The sequence below is a fragment of the Miscanthus floridulus genome, chromosome 9, assembly GCF_019320115.1.
Source record: "Miscanthus floridulus cultivar M001 chromosome 9, ASM1932011v1, whole genome shotgun sequence".
In the NCBI taxonomy this organism is placed as follows: Eukaryota; Viridiplantae; Streptophyta; class Magnoliopsida; order Poales; family Poaceae; genus Miscanthus; species Miscanthus floridulus.
Window position 1 is genome coordinate 90,838,587 of NC_089588.1, and position 25,434 is coordinate 90,864,020.

The following is a 25,434-nucleotide window of genomic DNA, read 5'->3' on the forward strand; positions in this document are numbered from 1 at the left end:
CCATGTTGGTCACGGCCGAGACCTTCTCTGGGTTGGCCTCGATGCCACGCTCCGAGACTATAAACCCCAAGAGCATGCCTCGGGGGACCCCGAAGACACACTTCTCGGGGTTGAGCTTGATGCCCTTGTCTTTGAGGCATTTGAAGGCTATCTCCAAGTCATCGACGAGATCACTGGCCTTCTTGGACTTGACCACGATGTCATCCATGTAGGCCTCGACGGTTCGCCCGATGTGCTCGCCAAAGACCTGGATCATGCACCACTGGTATGTGGCCCCTACGTTTCTGAGGCTGAATGGCAAAGTCACATAGCAGTACATGCCGAATGGGGTGATGAAAGAAGTCGCGAGCTGGTCAGATTCTTTCATCTTGATTTGATGGTAACCAGAATACGCATCAAGAAAAGGAAGGGTTTCACATCCTATAGTGGAGTCGACGATTTGGTCGATTCGAGGTAATGGGAATGGAACTTTTGGACATGCTTTATTCAAACTGGTGTAGTCTACACACATCCTCCACTTCCCATTTTTCTTCTTAACTAATACGGGATTAGCTAACCACTCTGGATGGGACACTTCCTTGATGAATCCGGCCGCCAAAAGCTTCTGCACCTCCTCACCGATGGCCCTGCGCTTTTCCTCATCGAATCAGCGCAGGCGTTGCTTCACCGGTCTGGAGCCGGCCTGGATGTCCAAGGCATGCTCGGCGACTTCCCTCGGTATGCTCGGCATGTCCGAGGGACTCCACATGAATATATCGACGTTCGTGCGGAGAAAGTCGACGAGCACGACTTCCTATTTGCTGTCGAGGGTGGTGCTGACCCTCAGCGCTCGGCCGTTGGAGCAGGTGGGGTTGACCGGGATGAGCTTGACGGCCTCTGTGGGCTCGAAAGTCCCGGCACAACGCTTGGAGTCGGGCGCCTCGCTACCAAGTCGGTCGAGGTTGATGATGAGGGTCTCGGCCTCCATGAGAGCCTCGGTGTACTCGATGCATTCGACGTCGCAGTCGTATGCATGCTCGTATGTGGACTCGACAGTGATGATGCCGTTGGGGCTCGGGATCTTTAGCTTGAGGTAGGTGTAGTTGGGGATCGCCATGAACTTGGCATAGCACGGGCGCCCCAGGATGGCGTGATAGGTCCCCTTGAACCCAACCACCTCGAAGGTGAGGACCTCCTTGCGGTAGTTGGAGGGAGTGCCGAAGCAGATGGGCAAGTCGATGCGCCCGAGGGGTCACGTGTGTTTTCCTGGCACAATGCCATGGAAGGGCGCGGCATTGCCTCGGAGCTATGACTGGTCGAGCTCCAGGAGCTCCAAGGTGTTGACGTAGAGGATGTTGAGGCCGCTGCCTCCGTCCGTCAACACCTTGGAGAGTCGGGTGTTGCCGATGATCGGGTCGACGACAAGTGGGTACTGTCCGGGGTTTGGGACATAATCAGGGTGGTCATCCCGATCAAAGGTGATCACCTCCCGAGACCAGTCGAGGTACCGGGGAGTGGCCAACTTAACCGAGAAGACCTCTCGGCGCTCCTTCTTTCACTGACGCGCCGTGAGGCACGCTGAAGGCCCGCCAAAGATCATGAAGGCGTTGTGCACCTCGGGGAACCCGTCGTCCTTGTCGTTATCCCTGTTGTCGGTGCCCTTCTTCTCGGCATCGTCGTTGGGGAGCCCGAGCTTGGTGTAGTAACACTGGAGCATGGTGCACTCTTCAAGGGTGTGCTTCACCGGGCCCTGGTGGTAAGGGTAGGGCTTCTTAAGCATGTCGTCGAAGAGCTCGGGGCCTCTAGCGAGGCCTCGAGGATTCTTCCGATCTGCGGCCGCGACTAGATCGGCCTCGAGGACCTTCTACTTCCCCTGGTGACCCTTTTTCTTTTTCTTGGGGAGGTGGGGGGGTCGAGGCCCCGGGGGCCTCGTCCCTCTGCGTCCCCTTGGCGTCGTTGTCGGGGAAGATGGCCCCGACAGCCTCTTCGCCCGAGGCGAAGTTGGTGGTGATGTTGAGGAGCGCGGCTGTCGTGGTTGGTATGTTCCGGCCTAACTCTCGGACCAGGTCTCGGTAGGAGGTGCCAGAGAGGAACGCCTGGACAATTTTTGAGTCGCCAACGCGGGGCAACTCGATGCATTGCTTGGAGAAGCGTCGGATGAAGTTTCAGAGAGACTCGTTCGGCCTCTGGCGACAACTCTTGAGGTCACAGGAGTTCTTGGGGCGCACGTATGTGCCCTAGAAATTCCCGATGAAGACCTTTACCAAGTCGCGCCAGTTGTTGATCTGCAAGGGAGGGAGGTGTTCGAGCCAGGCTTGTGCCGAGTCTGACAAGAACAAGGGGATGTTGTGGATGATGAACAGGTCATCGTCCGTGCCGCCTAGCTGACAAGCCAGGCGGTAATCGGCCAGCCATAGCTCGGGGTTTGTCTCGCCGCTGTACTTTGAGAGGTTGGCCGGTTGCCGAAACTGGGCCGGGAAGTGGGCGCCGCGGATGGCCTTGCTGAAGACTCGAGGGCCAGGTGGCCTAGGAGAAGGACTGCGGTCCTCCCCACTGTCGTAGCGACTGCCTCGGTGCGGGTGGTAGCCTCGGGCAGGCCCATCGTTGTTGTGGCGCCGTCGCCTACTGACCACATCATGGTCGCCTTGCGCCTCGCGTCGGTCACTGAGGCGGTTGTGCACCGAGGGGGCCTTGTTGGCTATCGGTGCCCGAGCAGGCTCAGGATGAACTGATGCCTCTCTATCCTACCAAGGCGGTGCCGTGGGTAGTTCCAAGGCGCCCCCGCGCCGTCGAGAGGTGGAACTTTCGGCCTGCTGTACCGCGGCGGTCTCGAGAAGGTCTTGGAGCTCGCTGTGGACCCGTCACCCCTCCGAGGTAGAGGGTTCAGGCATTGTTCGGAGTAGCATCACTGCTACCATGATGTTCTGGCTAGCACGATTGAAGATTGGGGGTTGCTCGCCCCCTTCGTCGTTGTTGATGCGGTGGTTGACATCATGAGCCCTCCGCTAGGCTGCTCCGCCATCACCGCAACCTCGCTGCTCCTGCTTAAGAGTGTCTCGAAGCTGCTACAGAAGGAGTCGGTCTTGTTCGACCTTGGCCTGAAGCTCACAGAGTTGCTCCAGGTCTAGGCATCAAAGTTCCTCGGGGGTGGGGTTCTCGTTCCGCGCTGCCTGAGGCTCGACGCGTGAAGGTGTGGCGTCGCCTGCCCCCTCGTGGGGCGGGGGGCGATTGCCTGCCCCTCCGTCCTCATCGCCCGCGCTTGGCATCTCGAGCTCGACGTTGAAGCACTCACGAGTGGGATCGTAAGTGTCTTCGTCATTGGAGTCGGAGTAGCTGAAGCAGTAGTCGCTCGCGGCCATGAAGTGGCGCATGGCTTTAGGGTCGCGAAGCCCGGAGAAGTCCGCTCTGGCCCACGCCTCGTCCTCCTCCGAGGAGTCAGCGTGGGTGTGGGTCGGGATTGTGGCGATGAGGTCAAGGGCAAAACGTTGGTAGGCGGCGGCATTGCCCAACCCGAAGGGGTACGGGGATGATGTCGTCGCCGGGCTCCGTTCCGTTGGAGTCGACTCCTCAGGGGGTGGCGGGGCAGAGCTTGATGACGGGGCATTGCTGCGCGCCACCGGCATCTTTCCCTTGGCCAGGCTTAAGCTCGACAGGTCCCCAGCCAGGGATTCTGTTCCAATAGCCGGGTACGGGATACTGGTGGAGCACGGTGCGTCGCCCTGAGTTCGCACGGTGTCGGGGTGGTCCTGCCCGCGTCATGCCTGGCGAGCACGACAAGAGTGGCGGCCCAAGCACCGCCTGCGCCTGGGTTGCTGGTGTGTGATGTCGTCGTCGGTCGGTGGGGCTCTGGGTGGGAGGAGTACAATGTCGTACTCATATCCTAGAGACACGAACTCTAGGCTCCCGAACTAGATCACCGTGTCGAGACACAGTGGTCGCACGGGGTCTGCCATCCGGAACTTGTCGAGATGACTAAGCTGACACGCAGTAGAGCCCCTACCTAGCGCACCAACTGTCGGTGTTTTGGACCGAGGGATCCTCAACCAACTAGTGAAAGTGTACTGCATGTTCCTAATTCCGGATGGTGATGCAAAGAGACACAAGGTTTATACTGGTTCAGGCAATAGGTGCCCTACGTCCAGTCTGAGAGAGTGATCTTGTATTCCTTGCACCGAGGTGCTTGTAGTAGGGGCTTACAAGCTGGGCGAGAGAGGGAGCTAGTCCTAGGTCTCTGCATGGAGTGGCGTGGGTTGCTTGAGATGTTGATCTCTTGCAGTGAGGGAGCGTGTGTGTTATAGAGTGTTGTGCGTGGCTTGCATCGGTGTCTCCCCCCTAGAAGCGGCCCTGGTTACTCCCTTTTATAGTCGAAGGGAGGCACAGGGGCGGTACATGTATTCGCTACGTGGCGTTCTTCGGCGGGGTGGCATGTCCGAGCCCTATAGCTTGTCACTGTGGCGGCGTGGTCGTTGGAGCGGCCTTGTCCGCTGTGCACTGGTTACTGTGGGACGTGAGAGCTCCTATGGTGGTAGGCGCGCCTTCTTCTCTCAGATTGGTTACTGTATGTTTGACCGGCGCGGAGTGTCGAGGCCGGGTTGATGCGATGGCGCGGGTATGCTGATTCCGAGGCTACAGGAACTTGGCCCTATGCACGACGTGGGAGCTCCTGTGGCTTGACGCAGGGCATGGCGCGTACTGCGGATGACGTGCCGGTCCTAGAGTGCTGACAACGTGGAGAGCCGAGGCCCGGTCGATGTAGAGGTTGGACCGTCGTGGGGGGCTCGGCGGGTGCGAGTCCCGAGGCTACAGGAGCCCAGAAGCGGATAGCCGAGGCTCGGAGGGAGCAGTTGGTCTTGTTCATCGATTCCGAGGCTACAGGGACCTGGACTTGACTCTCCATGCCGCGCTGTCCTTGGAGTAGGGGTTAGGCAGCACAGTGCAGCATGGGTGTCAGCCGTGGGTACAGTGCCGAGCACAGCGGCCGGTAACCCCTGCCCCGTCCTGTCCCAAACTGCATGGCGTCGATGTGACTCCCGTCTCGTCGGCCACTCCGCTGTATCGTGTTGTCGTTAGGCTGACGTCGTGGGAGTGGTTGGATGCGTTGGTTGGATGTGACATCCTGTCAGAGAAATCGGTCAAGGTGGTGATGATGGGGTTGATGCCGAGCCGGCCTCGAGCGAGTCGGCAACTGAGCGCTCGTCCGAGGCCTCATGGCGCGGGGCCTCGGGCGAATCGGAGAATCGGTGCCCCATCCGAGGCCTTGTGACGCGGGGCCTCGGGCGAGTCGGAGAATCGGAACCTCGTCCGAGGCCTTGCGGTTTGGTTCTGGGCCGAGCCTGCTTCGAGCGAGCCCGGATATTTGTTCGAGGTGGGCCGGGCGGTCCAGCCGGGCCTCAGATGTGGCGGGTTTGCCTGCGGTTGTTTTTTGGTTTCGTTATTTACAAGGTCTAAGCAATTTTTTCGGTTCTTACTTAGGGTACCCCTTATTATGGTATCCGACATACCATTATAGCAATCGGCACCTCCTCAGATAGCACTTTAACGGATGCTAATACATTTTCGCCAGCACAGAGAGAAAAGTCATATAAAAATACCATATTTGCTTGTGTGGCACGCCAGCTCCTCATGCCAGCGTGGATCCGAGTCAGCAGGGCATGTGAAATGTCTGTCCGCTCACTTACCTGCCAGCATCCGGTCCAGTCAACAGCAAGTCCACGCTGCTACAATTGCGATCATCGGTGCATCCGGTGAACATTACTGTTCAGCGTTCGATCGTAGTCTGCCTTCTGCTGCTAAGCAAATGAACTGACCGGACTCGCACTACTACGTCCAGTCACTACCAAACCAGCGTCCAGTCAGTAAATGAGCACTCCATTCACTTCCAATTTAACATCTTCGTGAATGAGTTTGTCTCCAATCGATCTTAGGACAAACTCTGAGCTATCTAGTGCTAAGTTTGACAAGTGTGCACCATACCTAGATCATTAGACTTACCTAGGTCAAGCTACTCGTTCATACTCCCCTTAATAGTATGGACAAAGGAAAAACAAAGTCCTAAACTACTCTAAGTGTCTCTCCAACGCCAAACGACACTTAGAACTAGTCTGTCCTTAACCTTGTCGTCCATCATTTGAAAACCGAAAAGATTTCCATTGATAGGGGCATGAAAACCATAATTGCCCAAACAATCATCATTACCATGATCTAACTCAAATTGCCTCTGCAAAACACATGTTAGTCACAGTAATCTTATGTCGTCATTAATCACCGAAACCCAGTTAGGGACCTAGATGCTTTTCAAGCTCTACCACTAGAGCTGCTTTTTGAGCCAATGCCAAGAAAAGCTGCTTCACCAGTGAAGTTGAGCTATACCAAACATGTCCTAAGGGCGCCCTCAATGATTATTTGCAAATAGCTAGCTAGATGAGACTTAGAAATAATAAAAAATGAACACTTTAGTGCAGGGTTATGTGAGTTGTGAGAGAGTTCGTGCTAGACTGTTATTTAGGAGTCGCTAGCTATTTGATCTCTCTCCTTAATAGCTAATAGAATTCTTAGTAGACTAGCTATTTGAGAACCATTAGAGACGGCCTAAGGTGATTCGTATAAATAGTGCGGCTAGACCAGATACCATTATACTTTTTGTGTCGTGGTTATATTTTGTATTCTAATCTTAGCGTAGCTCAACCGGTTAGATTCTTTATGGTGAGATCTATCCACCCGGGTTTAATTCTCGACTTAACATGGGTACTCACATTTTCCCAGGTTAATTTAACAGCAATGTTTTTTCGGTGGTAGACGACGTACCTATCGGCAATGAGATATTTACGATGACTTTGTCAATCTAAAGATTTCCCGATGTAGTCTCAATCTTCCGGTTACGCTCATAAAAGTATAGCGTGTGCACGCTCGTCTAGAGGGGATGAGTATACTTGCATGTATAAGTGTCAGCGTCTATCCTTACACTTTATATAATATAACCAAGGAATGTTATTACTATCAATTTTTTTCTATAATACACACAAGCCATTCGCATCGTCTCATTAAGGTAGGGGAAACTCAATCTGTTCGCTTAAACTTATCAGCCATGGTACAATATTTCTCTCTCACAATAAAATAAAATCAGCCGATTTATCAGCAGCATAAACCATCAGCTGAACAGTTTCATATTACACGATGATGTGTCGTGTTCGAGAGATTACAGACCTGGCAGCCCAGAATTCATCTGAGCCGTCAAACTTGGTTGCTCCTTGCTGAGTAATACAGACCTGGCAGCCCAAAAAATCTGATGCTTCCATCTCTTTCTCCCCGCCAAAGATAAGGAATGATTGAACACTTGGCAAGGTTAGTGTGCAGCCCAACAGCGTCCCCAAAGATGCGTAGGATTTCTTCGATTGCCGTGGCCTCATTTATATCTGGCTAATCAGCCTGTTCGTTTTGGCTGAAACGATCGTGGACTATTATTGCTGACTGGTTTGATATGAGAGAAAAATATTGTTTTGGTTTATAATCCACGATCGTTTATGACCCAGCGAACGGGCTGATTACTATCGGTTATTGCAATATATTCTGTTTGACCCGAAATTTGAATCACAGCCTCATCTCATCATGGGCAATCCATTCGAAACAAAAGCACCCAAAAAGAATGAGCATAGTTTTGAGTTTGAAGGCAACATTTCGGAGCATATTTTATAAAATCGACCAAGTTTTTTGCCTTCAAGTCATAAAACACTCTCGCACCGAAGACGAACCAACAGTATCTTGACAACCGCAGCAAACGCAGAGCTACCTAGCACATCTGTTCTGCCTCTGCAGCAGGACGATCGACTAGCTAGCCGAACTTGTTCTCAATGTCAGTGGCCTCGAGCTCGCCTTCCAGGTGCAGCATCTTGACCATGGCCATGAGCAGCTCGGGCCACTCGCAGTACAGGACCTCCTCGATGCCGCCGCCGTCGTACTCGTGCAGGTGGCTCCTCACGTTCCTGTTGAGCCGCAGCAGGTCGGACTGCGTCCTCCTGTGCTCGTGCTGCACGTTCACCACCCACTGGTTGATCCGCGCGTTCGCCCTCGCCGTCTCCAGCCAGTCGCTCTCGTAGGGCAGCCCGGTGAGGATCCTCCTCTTCTTCGCCCGGTCCGTGCGCCCCAGGTGCTTCACGATCCTGTCGTGCAGCATCAGGAACGCCTCCAGGCGTTGGACACCTGCAGCGGGGCGGCCAGGTGCTTGCCGACCGAGTGGTGGCTCCTCAGGATCAGCACGAGCTTCCGGGTGATCCTCGTGGCCTTGTCGGAGAGCCGCCAGAACTTCTTGGCTGCTGTTCCCAGCACGGGGACCTGGATCAGCACCGCCTTGGCGTAGCTCTTGGCGCTGCATAGCCCCTCCGCAGACGACTCGTCGATGTCCTCGGTGCTGTGATGTGGGCATGGATAGATAGCAAAATGAGCTACTCGTACTCTGTTGCCAATGCTACTCTGAACTCTGAAGTCTGAATCAATCGATGGAGCAGGAAGCAACGAAGAGCAGAGCAGAGCAGAGCAGCATCTCACTTGGATTGATACCGAGAGTCCACCACTCCGCTGTCACGAACCCCATTGCTCCTCTGCTGCTGCTGGTGTCCAGTGTTTGGATCGGCAGCCTGCCAAAAATACCCACGGCCTGTTTATTTGACTGTGCCTTGTTGTAAATGATACTAAATTTCCAGCCAGAACAATATTTTTCTTTTACACAAACCAACCAGCAGTACTTCTACATAAATCAGCAATGATACGAACCAGCCAACCGAACACGCTGCCAATGAATGAAACATTCAAGTGAAAAGATTGTACCAACTACCCTGGGCTCAGTCACAAGCTCACACAGATGGGTAGAGGAGGATCCTAATCTGTTGTGTTATTTTTTACTGTGAAACTAAATGTCAGTGTTGATTGCGGAGACGGGGACCTAAAACATGTTTTCAAGCATTTGGCATTCTACTGACCTGAAGCCGCGGCAGTGTCAGAACTCATAACAACACAGTAGGGAATAAAAAAAGAGAAAATTTCTTATTTGGCTCTGGTTTAAAGTTGTCTTTCTTTCTTGGCCCTGAAACAAAATTTCTTACCTATTTGGCCTCACTCGAAGTTTCATTTTCTAATATGACCTTACCGTCATCTCCTGCCTCTAACACTGTTAAGTGGCACATAAAATGACCAAACTGCCCCTGAGACATTTAGAGCTCTAGTTCTTTCAGTATAAAGAGAACCAAACTGTAGTAAGCGCTGTGCTATGAAATAATCAGAGTGACGATACTTACTGCTATAAATGCATCACATCAAAATGGGATCCCCATCAAAATATACTAAATCATGTCAACTTGATCATAGCACACAATTTAAACAAGTTCATTATCCTAAAATTTTAAAAGGGGCACAGAGCACATAGTTCAACATAGTGTTCGACACATACATCATTTTCACACATCAGTTTCACAGTGCACTAGTTCGACGCATACATCAAGTTCATATTAAAAGCGACATTGCAGGCACATGAAAGTCACAAATTGAGCCTCCTTTTACTTCTTGTGCTCATTGCAGGGCTAACAGGATTACATATTTTGCTTCTTGTGCCCATCGCAGGGCTATCAAGTATCAGTGGCTTTATGGCAATGTCTTTAGCTATATTCTTTCGCTTTGTCTTTGTCTTAGCCTTGGCCTTCACAGTTTTAGATGTTGGCGCTGCACCACTTGTAAGCTCCGTAGATGGTTCAGGTTGATTTGAGCCTTTTTTGGACCTGTAAAAATGCATGTAATGGGGCATTCATTTTAGTTAAACTTGGAGAGATATACTGTATAGAACTAACAGCTTATTGATTAATCTCTAAAAACTATGACAAAATCAAATCTGCTCATAAGCCATTTTTATGCGAATTTCCATGCATTTGATAAGAAACATGTTCTCATTGTGTACAAAATTGACATCTTAATAAATCAGCAAGAACATGTTGTTTGTCATTTTTGCCTGCTCACTGCATTTCGCTTTCTGGAGAAAAGTTAGCTTGGGAGTGGCAGCTGGGCTTGTTAGGTTCTACTGTGTACTTGATCAACATGTTGAAGTGAGTCTTGCTATGTGCTACAGATGTTTCCTTTCAGAATTTGGAGTTTCTATGACTCAGATTAGTGAGCAGAAGATAGTTTTAAGCTATATATAAGCAGGTAAATTTGCTTCAAGGGACAAGGGTAGCTCGATGCTCTGCTGAAAACAGAAAGCTCGATGCTCTGTCTTTCTATGTCTGTGTCTGTGCTGCACTGATCTATGAAAGTGAAATCTGCTGAAAACAAAAAGAAAGCTGCTATGCCGGCGAAACCAATAGAAATCTGTAGCAGTACCTTGCTGATCCTGCAGATTCAGTCGTGCCTTGTTTGGACTTTTTCTTAGATGCATGCTCAATGCTTTGGCTCCTCCTATAAATTCAGATTTTAGTAATCGAAAAGTTGAGCAAAAAATTTGTACAAATAAGAATCATACCCTGCTGATCATGCAGATTCAGAAGCGCTACGCTTGCCTTTTTTCTTAGTTTCTGGTTCCACGCTAAGGCTATGGTAAATATAAATGAAGTTACATTCAAAGCATGTTTTCATATAATGATGAACACAAGATTTTCAGTTAATCTTGCTGGAAAAGACATGGATCGTGTTGTTGTTTCATCATCCATCGGCACAATGTTGGATTGAGATGCTGCCTTCTTCTTCTTCTTTGGTTCCCTACAAGTGAAAATATTAAGTCAGGGCTACTTATCTTTAAATTTCCTCTCTTCTATGGTACTGAACATATATACAGACTTTTATTACCTCAGTGCTGCTAGAGCTTTCTTGTCTTCTGGATTACCCTTTTTACATGTATGCCAGTGATGCCCAACCTCCAAACAAATAGGACACTTATGCTGTCTTTTTTTCTTGTTCTTGTCAGTGCATCCTTTGAACCTTTGGTTCCTTCGCTTACCAGAAGTGGGTTTTAAGAGTGGAGGATACATGAAAAATTCATGTGTTGCTTTAGGCCATTGAGTCTTGTCAGGCATAGCTGGGATTAATTGAGCATATGCTACTCTAAATTTGTCAACAGAGTAATAAGGGTCCACATAGTTATCTAGAGCTGCATTGCTAAGTGATGTAATAAATGCTATGGCATGTCTACATGGAATTCTAGAAACCTGCCATTGCCTACAAGAACATGTTCTATCAAGCAAGTTTACCACAAACCGAAAGCCACTACCCCCCAATGCAGTAACTTCTCCCACTTCCTCTGAGCATTCCTTAACTTCCAACTCCAACTCCCTGCTCTGTTCATTCAATTTCTTAATTATATGTGGGAGAATCAAGCCATCTAGCTTCCTTGAGATTTTTCTTCTTTGGTTCCATTTGCTCATCAGCAATTGCCTAATCTTGTCCAAGAAATCATCCAAATTCAGGGACTTGTGTTCCTTAATCCAATTATTGAAGCTCTCAGCTAAGTTGTTGGTTACATAGTCTACCTTTGATCTAGTGGAGAACTGACTCCTAGTCCACAACCTACTATGGCATTTCCTTAGGTATGCGGTTGTGGCTGGTTTTTCTTTCTCCATTGCAAGCCAATGCTTCTCAAATACATAGGGGTTCCATGAGTAAGCTGCTGCCCAAAGATGGTCATCAAACACTTTTCCATGGAACTTCTTCTTAAAGTTGGTCACTAAGTGAAACATGCATTCCCTATGTTCTACTTGTGGAAACACCTCTTTTACACCATTCATGATTGCCTGCCCTGCATCAGTACATATGGCTAAACTGTTTGGTGAACCAATAGCATCTTTGAGCAATTGCATAAACCAGATCTAGTTATCATTAGTTTCAGAATCAAAAACCCCAAAAGCTACTGGATACAACCAATTATGGCCATCAACACCTGAAGCACTAGCCAATTGTCCCTTGTACTTGCCAGTTAAGAATGTACTGTCTATAGCTAGATATGGCCTGCAACCAGAAAGAAACCCCTCTATGCAAGGTTTCAAAGCAAAGAATAGCCTTCTAAATCTGATTTTCTCATTAACTGTGTGATGATCAATAATTACCATACTACCTGGACAACATTGCTCAACTGCTGACTTAAACCTAAATAGATTATCAAAGCTGTTGTCCCAATTACCATAAAGCTGATTTAGTGCTAGCTCCATACCCTTATACACTCTCATATAGTGAATGTGTACCTTGTGGAAAGCTTTTCAAAATGTGGTCATGATATTGAAGATGAGCAACTTCCATGTAACCAGGTGGATATTGCTCTATGATTGATTGAATTAAGTCCTTTAAATTTGTTCTGTCACTATCCACAATTTTCTCAAAACAAAAACATCTCAGATCCTTCCTAGTTTTCTTTGGATTACCAAGATGTTTAAAGTTCAGCATAAAAGTGGATTTAGGATCCATCCTGTGAGCAAAGTAATTGTAAACTTAAGTCATTTATACAAACACACAAATTAGAGTCAGTGATTGTTAACTCACCCTTCAAGCCAATCTGCTTGTACTGCAGATGCACCACCTCCTCCAATGTCTAGGTCCTCGTCTGCACCTCCGTCGGGCTCCATTCAACTCGTGCTGGCGTCGCAGGCCACTGGCACACAGAGAGCCAAAGTCTAGGCCGGCTTCACCAAGAGGCGGAAGAAAAACGACGGACGGAGCAAACACACGAGATCGGGAATGCAGCCGGTCAACCTACAATCGGGAAAAGTTAGTGGAAAAAAGAGGGAACTTCTGTATTTGAGGAACTCGTGGCTGGCAGTGTCAGATGCGAGGGGAAGGGAGCGCGAAAATTGAACAGAAACCGAGCTCAGCGAGGGGATGGACCGTGGCGAGACGGCTGCGCGCGCGGCTGCCGGCGGCGACTGTGCGACGGGAGTGGAGGTCGCCGCTGTCTCCAGGCCGTCGCGCACCCTGGCCGCCGCGACCCCAGGAAGCCGCGCGCCCTGGTCGCCTCGAGCCCAGGCCGCCGCACGCCCTTGCCTCCTCCCGTCCAGCCGCCTGCTGAGCCTGCGCGCCCTGGCCGCCGCCCCGCGGTACCTAGGGTTAGGGTTCTTTTTGTTTCAGAAGAGAGCGGACTCGAGGGACAGAGATGAGACAGAGAGGTCTGAGATAGAAGAGAAAGAGAGACACGGTTCAGTTAGGGGTATTTCTGTCTGTTTAATAAAAACTGACGACTCGACGATGGCAAACTTCGATAGATCTCACGGTAAGACTAGATTGGAAAACAAAATTTCGAGTGAGGCAAAATAGGTAAGAAATTTTGTTTCAAGGCCATGAAAGAAAGATAACTTTAAACTAGGGCCAAATAAGAAATTTTCTCATAAAAAAAAGGGGAGGGGGACCTCTTCGCTTGCCTGGCCGTACAATTTCAGCACAAACAGTATTTTTTCTCATAATAAACCAGCGAACAATACTTTCAACCGTGGCTTTTCCGCAAAATGAACCGGACATGTCTTACTGGCAGGCAGCAGTATCGATCCGCCTGTTCGCTTGCTCGTAAACGATCGTAAATTTCCAGCCGGGAACAGTGTTTTTCTCTCACACTAAACCAGCCAGCAGTAAATAATCCACGATCATTTACGGCCTCCCGAACATGCGGGTAGATTCGAACTTGCATCAGGGCGGAGGCGCCCATCAAGATGGCTACGACGTCATGGGGGTCTATACCCCGAGGAGCAGCGTTGGGTGGATCACCACCGCTGCAGTATCCTGCAGCTGGAAGTGGTACGCCACTTGGCCTCCTTCTTCTCCCCTGAAGCACTTGAGGGTATTCCCCATGGAGGATCACTGTCTAGCTCCTGCTTGCAGCCTGTTCGGCTGGTTTGTATCGTTGCTGGTTCATAAAGAAGTACTGCTAGCTAGTTTGTACGAGAGAATAATACTATTTTGACTGAAACTTTACAATCATTTACGACAAGCCATAGCCAAACAAGCAAGCTGTTGGCTTATTCAAGCTTGCCGGCAGAGGTGAGGGAAAAAAAAGAAGGGGCTGCGGCACTACTGTCTGCTGACAAGAAAGATAGGAAAAAAAAAACAAATGACACTTGACACGAGACCTGCACTGTTCATGAGGGGACGGATGCGCGGCGGCAGTGGCAAACTTGAGATGACCATTGCGTGCGCTTTTCAGGACGGCAGAGGTTATGGGGGTGTTGGGATCTCTAAAATTTATATCGCATCGAATATTTAGATATTAATAAAGAGTATTAAATATAGATTAATTATAAAATTAATTATATAGATGAAGGCTAATTTGTGAGATGATTTTTTAAACCTAATTAATCTGTCATTAGCACATATTTACTGTAGCATCACGTTATCAAATCATTGACTAATTAGGCTTAAAAGATTCATCTCGCAAATTAGTCACAAGTTGTGTAATTAGTTTCATAATTAGTCTATATTTAATACTTCATGCATGTGTCTAAATATTCGATGTGACAAGAATTTTAGGAGCGCACGTAGAAACCAAACAGGGCCTATATCTACTCCATCCGTCCCTAAACTGTTGTTTTTTATCGTGACATAAATTTAACTAAATATGTACAAAATACGTGCAACATTTATATCTCTAAATAAATTTATTATAAAAATAAATTAATAATCTATCTAATGATATTAATTATGTATCACAAATATTAATATTTTTATATAAAATTAGTCGAAGTATTTTTTTGGAAAGCATGAACGATAATTATTTAGAAACGGAGTGAGTATGCTGTACTAGGTGGGAGTGTGACCTGAGGGTAATACGGCATTCTTGGGTTTGATTGGTTGGCTACTAAAAGTTGCCGTGTTAAAGATTTGATAAGAAAAAGTTACGAAAATTAGGGCAAAATTTTTAGCCATAGATTTGGCATTCTAATTGTGAGATATTGGTCAAGTTTGTTAGCAAACCAAATGACTACCAAAATTTTGACATACCTAAGTTTTGATAATCAAAATTTGGCTATCACCCAGTCAGACTCTTCATGTCTCGTGTCATTTTATGTTTTCTCGTAGTACCGGCTCAACAACTATCGAGCACGGCCCTGGCCAAAAGGGTTATTAAAATATGGTCTACGAATATCCTATCATCGATTATAGTTTTGTCTCTCAATCAAGTATCCCTCTATTCTAAATCATAAGTTATTTTAGCATTTCTAGGTGCAAATTTTTTTATATGCATCTAGATATACACCTATGCCTATATACACAATAAAACATACAAATCAAAAGTAAAAACGACGTACAATTTTGAGTAAAGGGAGTACTATACATATACATTGTGGCCCCGTTCGCTTTGCTAAAAAAATAAGCCGTTTCGACTAATTTGTTATGAGAGAAAAAACACTTTTTCGATTGAAAAAATAAGCTGAAAAGTACGAATTATAAAAGAAACAAACATGACCTATTTGTAGTTGTAGCAACAGTAGGAGGGGAATAAACACCAAAAGAAGATATAGCACGCTCAAACTATTGCCTGACTTGTAGCCCTACTATTGCCACTGCAAAGGAATGCAGTACAATGGGGCAATCAACACTGTAGCTGCAACCTTTCCCAGAAGTGCAGCCGAGCCGGCCCCGCCCAAAGGATTTGCCACTTCAACGAGCCACTACAACTTTAAGATTCTCAAAGATAACTAGTATGAAAATAGAGAGAAATTAGCATAGCTTCAGATTTTTTATTCTTAAAGGTAGTAAGATTATAATTGCATCTACTTTGTTGCCTATGTATCTTCTTTAGAGTCTAAATAGGATTAAAAAATTTACATGGTGTTAGGGGGGCCGTGGCCCCTGCTAGCCACCCCTAGTTCCACCACTGACAGCCTGTTCGTTTCGGCTGAAACGATCATGTATTATAAGCTAGAAGTACTGTTGTCTGGTTTTGTGTGAGAGAAAAATACTATTACAGCTTATAATCCGCGATCGTATAAGCCGAAACGAACAGGCTGTGAGTCTAGCCCATCCTTTGTATTCCAATTTTCTTCAGAATGAAAAGACCCAAACATGGCCGTTAGCGAAAATTGCAAATACACGCCACTTAATGTATCCTTTCTTTTCTACTAGGCCATGGAAAATTGTAAATACACGCCACTTCACACGCAAATCATCATCACATCACTAGTATCATTATTTCTTTGCAACACAATTTGGTACTTTCATTTAGAGGGGTTTCAAAGCTCATGCAACTTCCAAAATCGTCTGTGTCGGTGTTTCGTATAAGCATCGGCAAGTAAATTTATAGTGATACGCGTTAGGTCCGGATGGTGCGCTAAAGGACACAAGATTTATACTGGTTCGGGCTGAATGTCCCTATGTCCAGTCTGTTGTTGCTCGTGTTATTAGTACCGAAAATGGTTCGCAGTAAGGGGTACAAACAGTTGAGAGAGGGACTGATCCCAAGTCTCAGATGGAAGGGTCGTAAGGATGCCAAGAGCTTGGTAGCAGCTTGACTGTGTGTGATGTGTGTTGTGTTGTCAAAAGTCTGTCCCCTTGTTGGAGGAAGCACATCCCCTTTTATAAATGAAGAGGACGGCTTTACAAGTGAGAGCGCAAGGGTGCGTATGCTACCTAGCCTTGTTGTTCACGTTTACCAAGCCTTGTTGTCCATTCCGGCGAGTGCGGGAGGATGGTAAGCGCCTACAATACTGTCGATGCCACTGTAGAATGTCAGGGTGGCTACAGAGCACTGCTCCGCGTAGGGTATGGACTCTGGTATAGTAGTTTTGACTTATGAGCCTTGCCCAGCCTTGCTCCGCACGCCTTTTGGTTCCTATGAGTCCCCGTCAGAGGGACGTGGGGTCGGGCCGATCGGAGAGGGCGTCCGAAGGCTGAAACGAGTGCTCCGATCTGGTGGACCCGAGGGGCCATGAAGCGGGCGCCGCTCCCTTGGGACCATAACGTGGTGACAGCACATCCGTCATTTGTGGAGGATGCGAGTCCTTTCCCGGACCATAGTGGTTGTCGTATATGTACGTTGGGTTCCGTGTCCGAGGGCTGAAGGCGGCGCCTACAACTCTGTAGGGTGAGGAGCACGCGCCCGCAACACTATTCAGGCTCTGCTACGCCTGGAAGGGTCTAAAGCACCCATCCCGTTGTTCCATGGCAGCACTTTTTTCCTACCGGGGCGCAGGGTATGGTCCTCGAAGCCGCGGTTGACCCGAACGTCTTGTCCTACCCTGTACCTATCATCATGAGGGAGCGGGGAGAGGTTGTCAGGCGAGACGAAACCAGTCTTTGGACATCGGGTGAGGCAAGGTCCATCCTCGGACGTCGGGCGAGGCGGAGTCTAGCCTTTATCCATCGGGCGAGACCGAGCCCAGCCCTCGGGGGTCGGACGAGGCGGAGTCTATCCTTAAGCCCTCGGGCGAGGCGGAGTCTATCCCTAAGCCCTCGGGCGAGACGGAGCTAGCCCAAGGGCGTCGGGCGAGGCGGAGCTGGCCCAAGGGCGTTGGACGAGGCGGAGTTTAGCCCTTAGCCCTCGGGCGAGGCGGAGCTGGCCCAAGGGCGTCGGGCGAGGTGGAACCAAACTCCCGTCATTGGGGCAAGAAAAGCAGCGGCATCTTTGTCCGTCCGGGAGTTTTTAACGTTCGATGGTTATTGGTTCCACCTCCTAGGGTACCCCGGTGTTAGGTCCCCGACAGTCTAAGAGTTAAATTTGTTTCTCTCTCTCTTATATATATATATATATATATATATATATATTCAGTAGCCAGCTACAAAATAAGTTATTCTGTAGCCACCTTCATTTACGATAATTTTATATACTAATTTACGATAATGTCAATACATATTTACAATAGTTGAGTTATTATAACGCATGGGGATATTTACCATAACGTTATAGTAAACCATTTAGCAAGGAGTTACTATAATCTCATAATTTAACATAATAATTATCGTAACTCAAAGTGGCTACATAATAAGTTATTTTGTAGCCAGCTACAGGGTTATATATATATTTATATATTCTAGTAAAACTCATGTGAAACTTCCACGTTAAAAACACGACTTCTTTGTGCGCGTTATTTCCTTCCCGCATTCTGTCTACAACACAAGGACAAAAATCATTCTCTTCGTGCTGTGCCTTTGCCAAAATATTGCGTTATATACTTCACATAAACAATATAAAGTTTTTTTTGATAGGGACAATATAGAGTTATTTACTTATTTTCTATACTGCAAAGTTCTTGTGAATCAAAAAAAAAATGTGAATCAATTGTGTTGCTCCTTCTTCTACAAGGTACGTAGTACACAAAGTGCCCGTTGGTGACGAGACAGGTCTCAAGAAAAAAAAAGCCTACCCTGTACGCTTGGGAAAGTATGGCCATGTTTAGGGCGCGTTTAGTTGGTGCCAAAGTTGGCGCCGACGAAATTCGGCGGACACTGTAGCATACTGTAGCATTTTGTTTGTATTTGATAATAATTGTCCAATCGTTGACTAATTAGGCTCAAAACGTTCGTCTCGCAAAGTACAACCAAATTGTGCAATTAGTTTTTGATTTTGTCAATATTTAGTACTCCATGCATGTACCGCAAGTTTGATGTGACGGGGAATCTTCTTTTTGCATAGTGCCAAAGTTGGGAAATTGGGAGAACTAAACAAGGGCTTAGTTGCCGCCAGATTCCAGAATTTAGCACTATGCAAAAAGAAGATTCCTCGTCACATCAAACTTACGGTATATGCATGGAGTACTAAATGTTGACGAAATCAAAAACTAATTGCACAGTTTAGTTGTACTTTACGAGACGAACGTTTTGAGTCTAATTAGTGAACGATTGAACAATTATTACCAAATAAAAACAAAACCCTACTGCAGCTACAGTGCCCCAGCAAATCCGGCGGCGCCGATTCGGTGGGCATCTAAACATGGCCTATATTTTACTACTATTTTTGTACTAGCGTTTCTGTCCATCTGCAACGGCAACAAAAGAGAAGAGTTTCCCACTTTCCCATTTGCAACGATCGTTTACGACCGATCTGGAGATCATCCGCTGCAGCGCAAGGGAGAGAGCAAGCCCACGGCGACGCGGCAATGAGCAGCACCACCGCCGGCACCTACCCGGTGGAGAGCGTCGGCTCCTGCCACCCTCCCACCCCGCCTCCTTCCCCTCCCCCTCATCCGGCACCGGCGTCGGCCATCCACGGCGCCCCACTGAGGCGGCGGTTCGACTTCGCCGACGCCAGCTCCGGCGGCGACCTGCACTTTGACGCCGACTTCATCCGCGCCGTGGATTACATTGAGCGGGCCCCGCTGTGCGTCTGCGGGCGAGGCCGCTGCGCGGTGAAGCGGGATGAGCAGCGCGGCCGGTGGGTGTACGTCTGCCCGTCGCAGCCGGTGAGCCTCCACAGTCCACACTCACCTCCGCAAAGATTCTCTCTCTCTCTGTTTTTTTTACCCTACGGTTTAACCACTGCAGTATTTAGTTAAAACGATGATGGTTTCTTGTACTGCTTTGGAGGGGAGGATTTTACTGTTTAGATGGGGATTTTTTTTTCTCGAAGCATGGCGGTGAAACCTGTTACTGCGATAGAATGAAAAGGCGGATTTGAGGATGCTAGAGCATATGGGAGAGCAGAATGCTGGATTGCAGCGAGCGTTTCTAGGGTTCAGAGGGGTTTTGAATTGGTTTTGGACAGAGCGTTTTTGGCTAAAAAGCCGGTGGCTGCCGAGGGTCACGTGTGCCTCACGTGCCTCCCCTGCGTACGTGGACAGCCACGTCGACTGGACCTACATGGACTGAATCAAGTAGATTGGGGAACCAAGAGTGCGATTTCATAGTTTGGGGACCCAGACGAAATCAGTCCAATACTTAGGACTGACCGTGCAATTTACTCTTTAAACTACTACACTTCCTAAACTCCTTAATGCATCTCTTGTGCCTGTGCTCTGTTTTCACTAATTGTTCTTCCTAGAATGTTGATAATGTGTTGTCTTTGCTTGTTGCTGCATGATTTTGTATACCCCATTGCTCAACGGAGAGATTTCTAATGGGAAAGTACCATTGTCCTTGGTGTTCTATTTCCATGAACCATGACTTCTGCACACTTATATTAAGAAAAATCACAAGATGATCACGTGGCCCTACTAAATTTGTGTCCTTGCCTCAATCATTTGACTCCTTAATGCATCTCAATCATTTGCCTCCAAGCAACATCTTCTTTTTGTGACCTGAGCAAGTATCTGTGTGTGATGTAAGATATCGTATTAGTATACAACTAATCAGGTAGAGGCACTTTAGAAATTAGAAAGACTTATCCATATCTCTTCTTGCAATCCTATAGCACCAAATAGAAAGGTTACCTTTTCACTCCTAAAATGATAAACAAAAATGCTCATCATGTATATATTTTCAAGATATTCCAGTCTTTCAGCATGTGTAAGAATCAATATAATGATACAAGTTTTCTCTTTACTAGAACTAGAAATACATATGGCCTCAGATTTAACCATTTTTTTTTCAAAAAAGAAAACCTTGACTAGTGAACAATCATTTATCATGGAAATTTAATGGCACGCATTCAATACAATGTGTGGCGCTGTTCACTGAATCATTTTTTTTTCTCGAACACGAAAGAGAGGTGCACATCTTTATATAGAGAAGAAATAACGGTCCCTTACAAACAACCTTCCCTTATCAACTTTGGGACAAGGAAGCATTGCTGTACATCATGAGTCAAAAAAGGCTAATCACATAGCATACATAGAACACATTGATCCGGGTGTGGTAGACCTAATTTTGCTAGTCGGCTGACTGTCCAATATTTGTTCCAAATGGCAAGCCATAAAAATATTTTATATTTGATGGCGCTCAGGATTTCCACAATCATTTCCACGGTTCAAAAGTGATTGAACCATAGAAGAAAGCTCTATATGTCGATTTAGATGTGAAGTACCCACTTGCCTCATGCCTCCAAACATGTTGATCAGCCTCTAGTGTTAAACTCACATTTTCCTAGACATGCCAAACTTGCAAATACTAAAGCCCCCTGAATGTCTCTAATCCAAACTTAGTTCTCCAAAGCTTCTGCTACTGTATGAAGATTTATGGATCTTTTGGATACATAAGCCACTATTGCTGGAGCAAGATCAAGTAAAGAACTACCACATAACCACCGATCTGTCCAAAACATGGTGTTTGTGCCGCTCCCAACATATGTGGTCACTGAAATTGCAAACATTTCTTTAGCTTGTGGCTGAATTGGGATGTCCAAACCTGACCAGGGATGTCCTTCCTCCGTTTTATTCAAACATAGCCCTGTAATGCGCAGCTCATAACTTGCAAATTAGGAATACCCAGGCCACCTAGATCAATTGGTTGTCACCTTTTCCCATGCTACCAAGCAACAGCCACCATTAACTTCCTTTCTTCCTTTCAGCAAAACATTAGATCAATGACTATTTTGGTAACCTATCCACCCCCCAACCATATGCACTACTTGTCTAAATGTTTGGTGTACTTCACTTATGTAGGGCACATAAAGTAGTAGGTTTTGTCACAACTACAACCAAAATGATGTCAAGTAATACAATGTAGACTCTATGACTTATGAAAGCTTTCTGTTTACCCCATCCTGCTGTTATATTGTTCGTTACAGATCAGTCTCTCCAATCCTTAATTGCAACGGTAGTGCTCCCATTACATCCAAATATCATAATGTCAGTTCCTCAAAACTCATAAGTTTATAACTACAAGCTTGATGTCATAACCATATCCTCGCATTTTCTGTAATATGCCCCACACATATCTTCTACTCCCTCCATTCCAAATTATAAGACGTTTTGGCTTTTCTAGATACATAAATTTTGCTATGCAGTTACATATACACTAAGTCTAGATACATAGTTAAAGTAATGAATCTAGAAAAGCCAAAATGTCTTAGAGTTTGGAACAGAGAGGGAGTAGAAGATACAATTAGAACCCCTAGTTTTCCAAGATAAATAGCTTTCTGTTGATGTCTCTGGATAAATTTGCCTTTTGTTTCAATTATATCATTTTCTGAAGCTGCAGGCTTATTCCTTATATAAGATTGTACAAGTTTGTTCAATTGTGTAGAGATGCTCCTGTATGAATCCCACTGTGTTTACTTTTCCTTTATCTTCTTTAAACTGAAGTTTACATTCTTCAGTTATGCAATGTCTTTCAACTAACTTGAAAATTATTTTGACTCACAAATATTTATGTTCTTTCATGTAACTACACTGATTTCGTGTATATAGTTGACAAAGTGTTTACTTGTTGAACATGACTTTGCAGAAGTGCAACCATGTTTCCGTGTGTGAAGAAGTAGGTCTTGATCCTGAATTACAACCTGCTGTTAGAAGCCATCCTAAACCAAGCAATAATTGCGTGATCAACATCTCAAGCAATCATGTTGCTGAACCTAGAACACCAATTAATAATGTTAATCTCCGAGGTGCTGGTGCCACAACTCCAAATATTGTCAGCCCCCAGGCTACTATTCCTAAAACTCCACTTAATTCCACCTTCCAAAGTGCTGGTACTTCAACTCCATTTCATGTTAATCCAAAAGGTCCAAGCGCTACAGCTGTGGTTAAAATTAGTCCCCAAGGAGCTGGATCTAATGATAAATCGCCAATCTGCAAGTGTAACGCAGGGAAGTGTATAGTATCGAGAAAGGGCAGCAAAGACTACTATGTATGTCCTATACCCAAGGTAATGTTTCCTATGGTAAACACATTCAGTTTTTTGTTTATCTTGAAATGGTTTAGTGCACCTTGATATTATTTTCAATAGTAGTCAGATATACTTTTCCGTTATTAACTAGATACTTTATATAATATATAATGCAGTTTTTTCTTTTGCTAGTAACTTGGTATTAGTCCCCCCCCAAAAAGTAGTCCACTAAATTGTGAGAAAAAGCTTCAAATGCTGGTCTTCTTGTGAAGTTTTCAAGTAACATGTGCTGCTGCCTACCAGCAAAGTATATTTTAGTGAAGAAGTTGCTCCTGTAATCATATCAGTTGCATAACATAGCATACCAAGCCAGCTACATTCGGTGGTAGCGGAGAGCCTAGTTAAATTTTCACTCACTTGAGTTTCAGCCCTAGGATGAATTTTTCAGCCCTAGGATGAATTTCAACTGAATTGTTGCAACTATAAAAAGGGCAGACCCAGTGCCGGAGGCTCCCACATGAGTGGGGTCGGGGGAAAGGAAAAACCGAGGCAAGCCTTCCCCATGGAAAATCTACGGAGAGGCTGCTTCGAACCCGCGACCTGGTGACTCAGTGAGACAGCTCTCACCACTACACCAGGCCTGCCCTTCTGAATTGTTGCAACTATACTTAACTTTATGTATACTATGACATACATGCTTTTGTGATGATTTTTCGAAACATTACAACATGATATGCTAACGAGGGCGCTAGCCCCCTAGGCACCAAATCTGCATTGCCTGCTTTGTTATCAGAATCCACTGTAGGACCTCCACAGTAACATCCCGTATGGTATTGCTGTTAGGAATGAATGTTCGTCACATTACTGTTTATTCTGCAGGGATCAGGCGCATGCAGTTACATGGCACCTGTAGTTGCTGCTGTTAATGAACCAACAGAAACTGGAACAAGGGGGGACAAGCATTTGAAGGTCAATCTTGTTGAGAAGGAAGATAATGGAAACAATCTAGATCAAGCACAAGACAACAATGCAAATGGATCAGTCAATCCTCCTCAACCTGATGAGAAAGAAGTTCATGGAAACAATCTAGTTCAAGCACAAAACAACAATGCAAATGGATCATTCAATCATCATCAACCTGATGAGAAAGAAGTTCATGGAAATAATCTAGTTCAAGCACAAGACAACAGTGCAAATGGATCAGTCAATTCTCAATCTGATGATGAATGGCCATTTGAAGTCGTCGATAATGAAATTGTACACACAGCCCAAACAAGGACAAGTGCTGAAGTTCGTCAGGCATCACCAAGTATGAAGTGCGAAACGACTGCCATGGTATCAGAAGCACCCACAGAATCACCCGTGCCACCTTATGATACCAGCAGTCCCATTAATCCACGCTCAGAAAACAGTGTGTCCCCAACTGGTAGGATATTAGAAGCATGTGGTGAACTGATGATCTCATGCTGCTCTGGGCTGTGTCCCCCTTAAGCAGTCAGGGCTCCTGCTTACTAATCGTAATCGGCTTTGGCATGGTAGTGAAATATACAATATAGAGGACCTTGGTGATGGTGGTTGGAAAGTCCTCAACCTGGTCTGTAATATGTTTGGCCCATTACCTGCTTAGTTAATAACTTAATGTAGGTTATAATTCATAATATATGTAGTAAGTATGTCTCTGAAAGGTACCTTTCAAGAACTGAATGAACTGAGGTCGGATTAATTATAATGTGTATCCTTCAATCCCTACCTGTTCGCTTCTCCATGGCCCCTCGTGCTTGGCTGGCAACAGGTGTTAAACGTGTCCGAACTAACGTTTAGTACTGTGATGTTTAACTGTTGAATAGAGTGTTTTCTGGAGTATGTTTCCAGCTTTTCTGCAAGAGAAGTTTTGCCAACTTGTGGAAACCTGTCCTTCTGGCAATTGCGATGGATGGATCACTTCTATTTTCATAAAAAATTCCCAAACTCTGGTCAGATAGTTGCAACTGTTCTGGCAACTTCTGAAACACTCAGCATTCTGGTTCAGCATTCAGAGTTTCAAGCGTGTGGGTTCTCTGAATTATTCTGGTTCAGCATTCAGAGTTTCAGGCAGATGGATTTAGCACGGGCCAGTAGCAACTGAAACTGATAATTCTAAGAGCCCGTTTGGCTCCTGTAGCGACACTGTTTACCGGAACCGTTTTTCTCTCTCCTCCTTTCCTCTCTCACTGATAGCGCCAGAGCTGGAGAAGCTCGTTTTTTTTTTCTCCTCCGGCTCTAGCTCCTGCACGCTACAGTTGCGCTACAGTATGGGAGCCAGAGCCGGCGGGAGCCCGGCCAAACGCGCCCTAAATACTCCAAGCACCAGCAGCTAATTCAGAAGTGCTGACAATAATAACCCATCATTAGCTACTTGGACTTTGATAGGGTAACACCCACCAACTTTTTTAGCTATGTGCTTACTCAGAAATGTATTAACATGAACAATGAGAATCCATTATCCATTTACATCTGCTAGTTACATGGCCATCATTTCCATGCATCCTGTCAAAAGCATTTTTCCAGGATTTCCAGAGGAACCATTCAACTTTCATATGCAATAGCTTGAAAGAATTCTCGCCTCTCAAACGGGATGCAACGCCAAAGGATGAAGTGGCACCGCTGGTTCATGGAGAGGCTCATCTCCCTTATTGTTCCTCCTGCGGCCACTCTCTTCTTCCATTTACCCCTCTCACTTTCCGCTGATTGCCTTGTCCGCGCGAGTGCCCATGTCCACAGTCGACTGTAGCTAACGCATGCAAAAATTTCCTAGATGATCAAATCTAAGTG

At 46.6% G+C, this 25,434-nt stretch overlaps 3 protein-coding genes across 3 annotated transcripts; 1 reads left to right on the plus strand and 2 right to left on the minus strand.

The window, feature by feature from the left end:
• Positions 1–7,807: 7,807 nt before the first annotated feature.
• On the minus strand, positions 7,808–8,347 carry LOC136480276 (uncharacterized). The gene has a single exon (XM_066477865.1). The coding sequence runs from the start codon at positions 8,345–8,347 to the stop codon at positions 7,808–7,810; it is 540 nt and encodes a 179-aa protein (XP_066333962.1).
• A 2,620-nt stretch (positions 8,348–10,967) lies between these two features.
• Positions 10,968–12,566, minus strand: LOC136480277 (uncharacterized; the record flags this gene model as incomplete). Its single annotated transcript, XM_066477866.1, has 5 exons — positions 12,484–12,566; positions 12,189–12,409; positions 12,054–12,093; positions 11,888–11,955; positions 10,968–11,791 (listed from the first exon to the last, which is right to left on the minus strand). Coding segments are annotated over exons 1-5 (1,236 nt in total), but the record flags the coding sequence as incomplete, so codon positions are not given.
• Positions 12,567–12,819: 253 nt separating this feature from the next.
• Positions 12,820–24,360, plus strand: LOC136480279 (uncharacterized). The gene is made up of 4 exons (XM_066477867.1): positions 12,820–13,207; positions 18,985–19,322; positions 22,243–22,662; positions 23,503–24,360. The coding sequence occupies exons 1-4, from the start codon at positions 12,820–12,822 to the stop codon at positions 24,112–24,114; spliced, it is 1,758 nt and encodes a 585-aa protein (XP_066333964.1). The 3' UTR covers positions 24,115–24,360.
• The last annotated feature ends 1,074 nt before the right edge of the window (positions 24,361–25,434 follow it).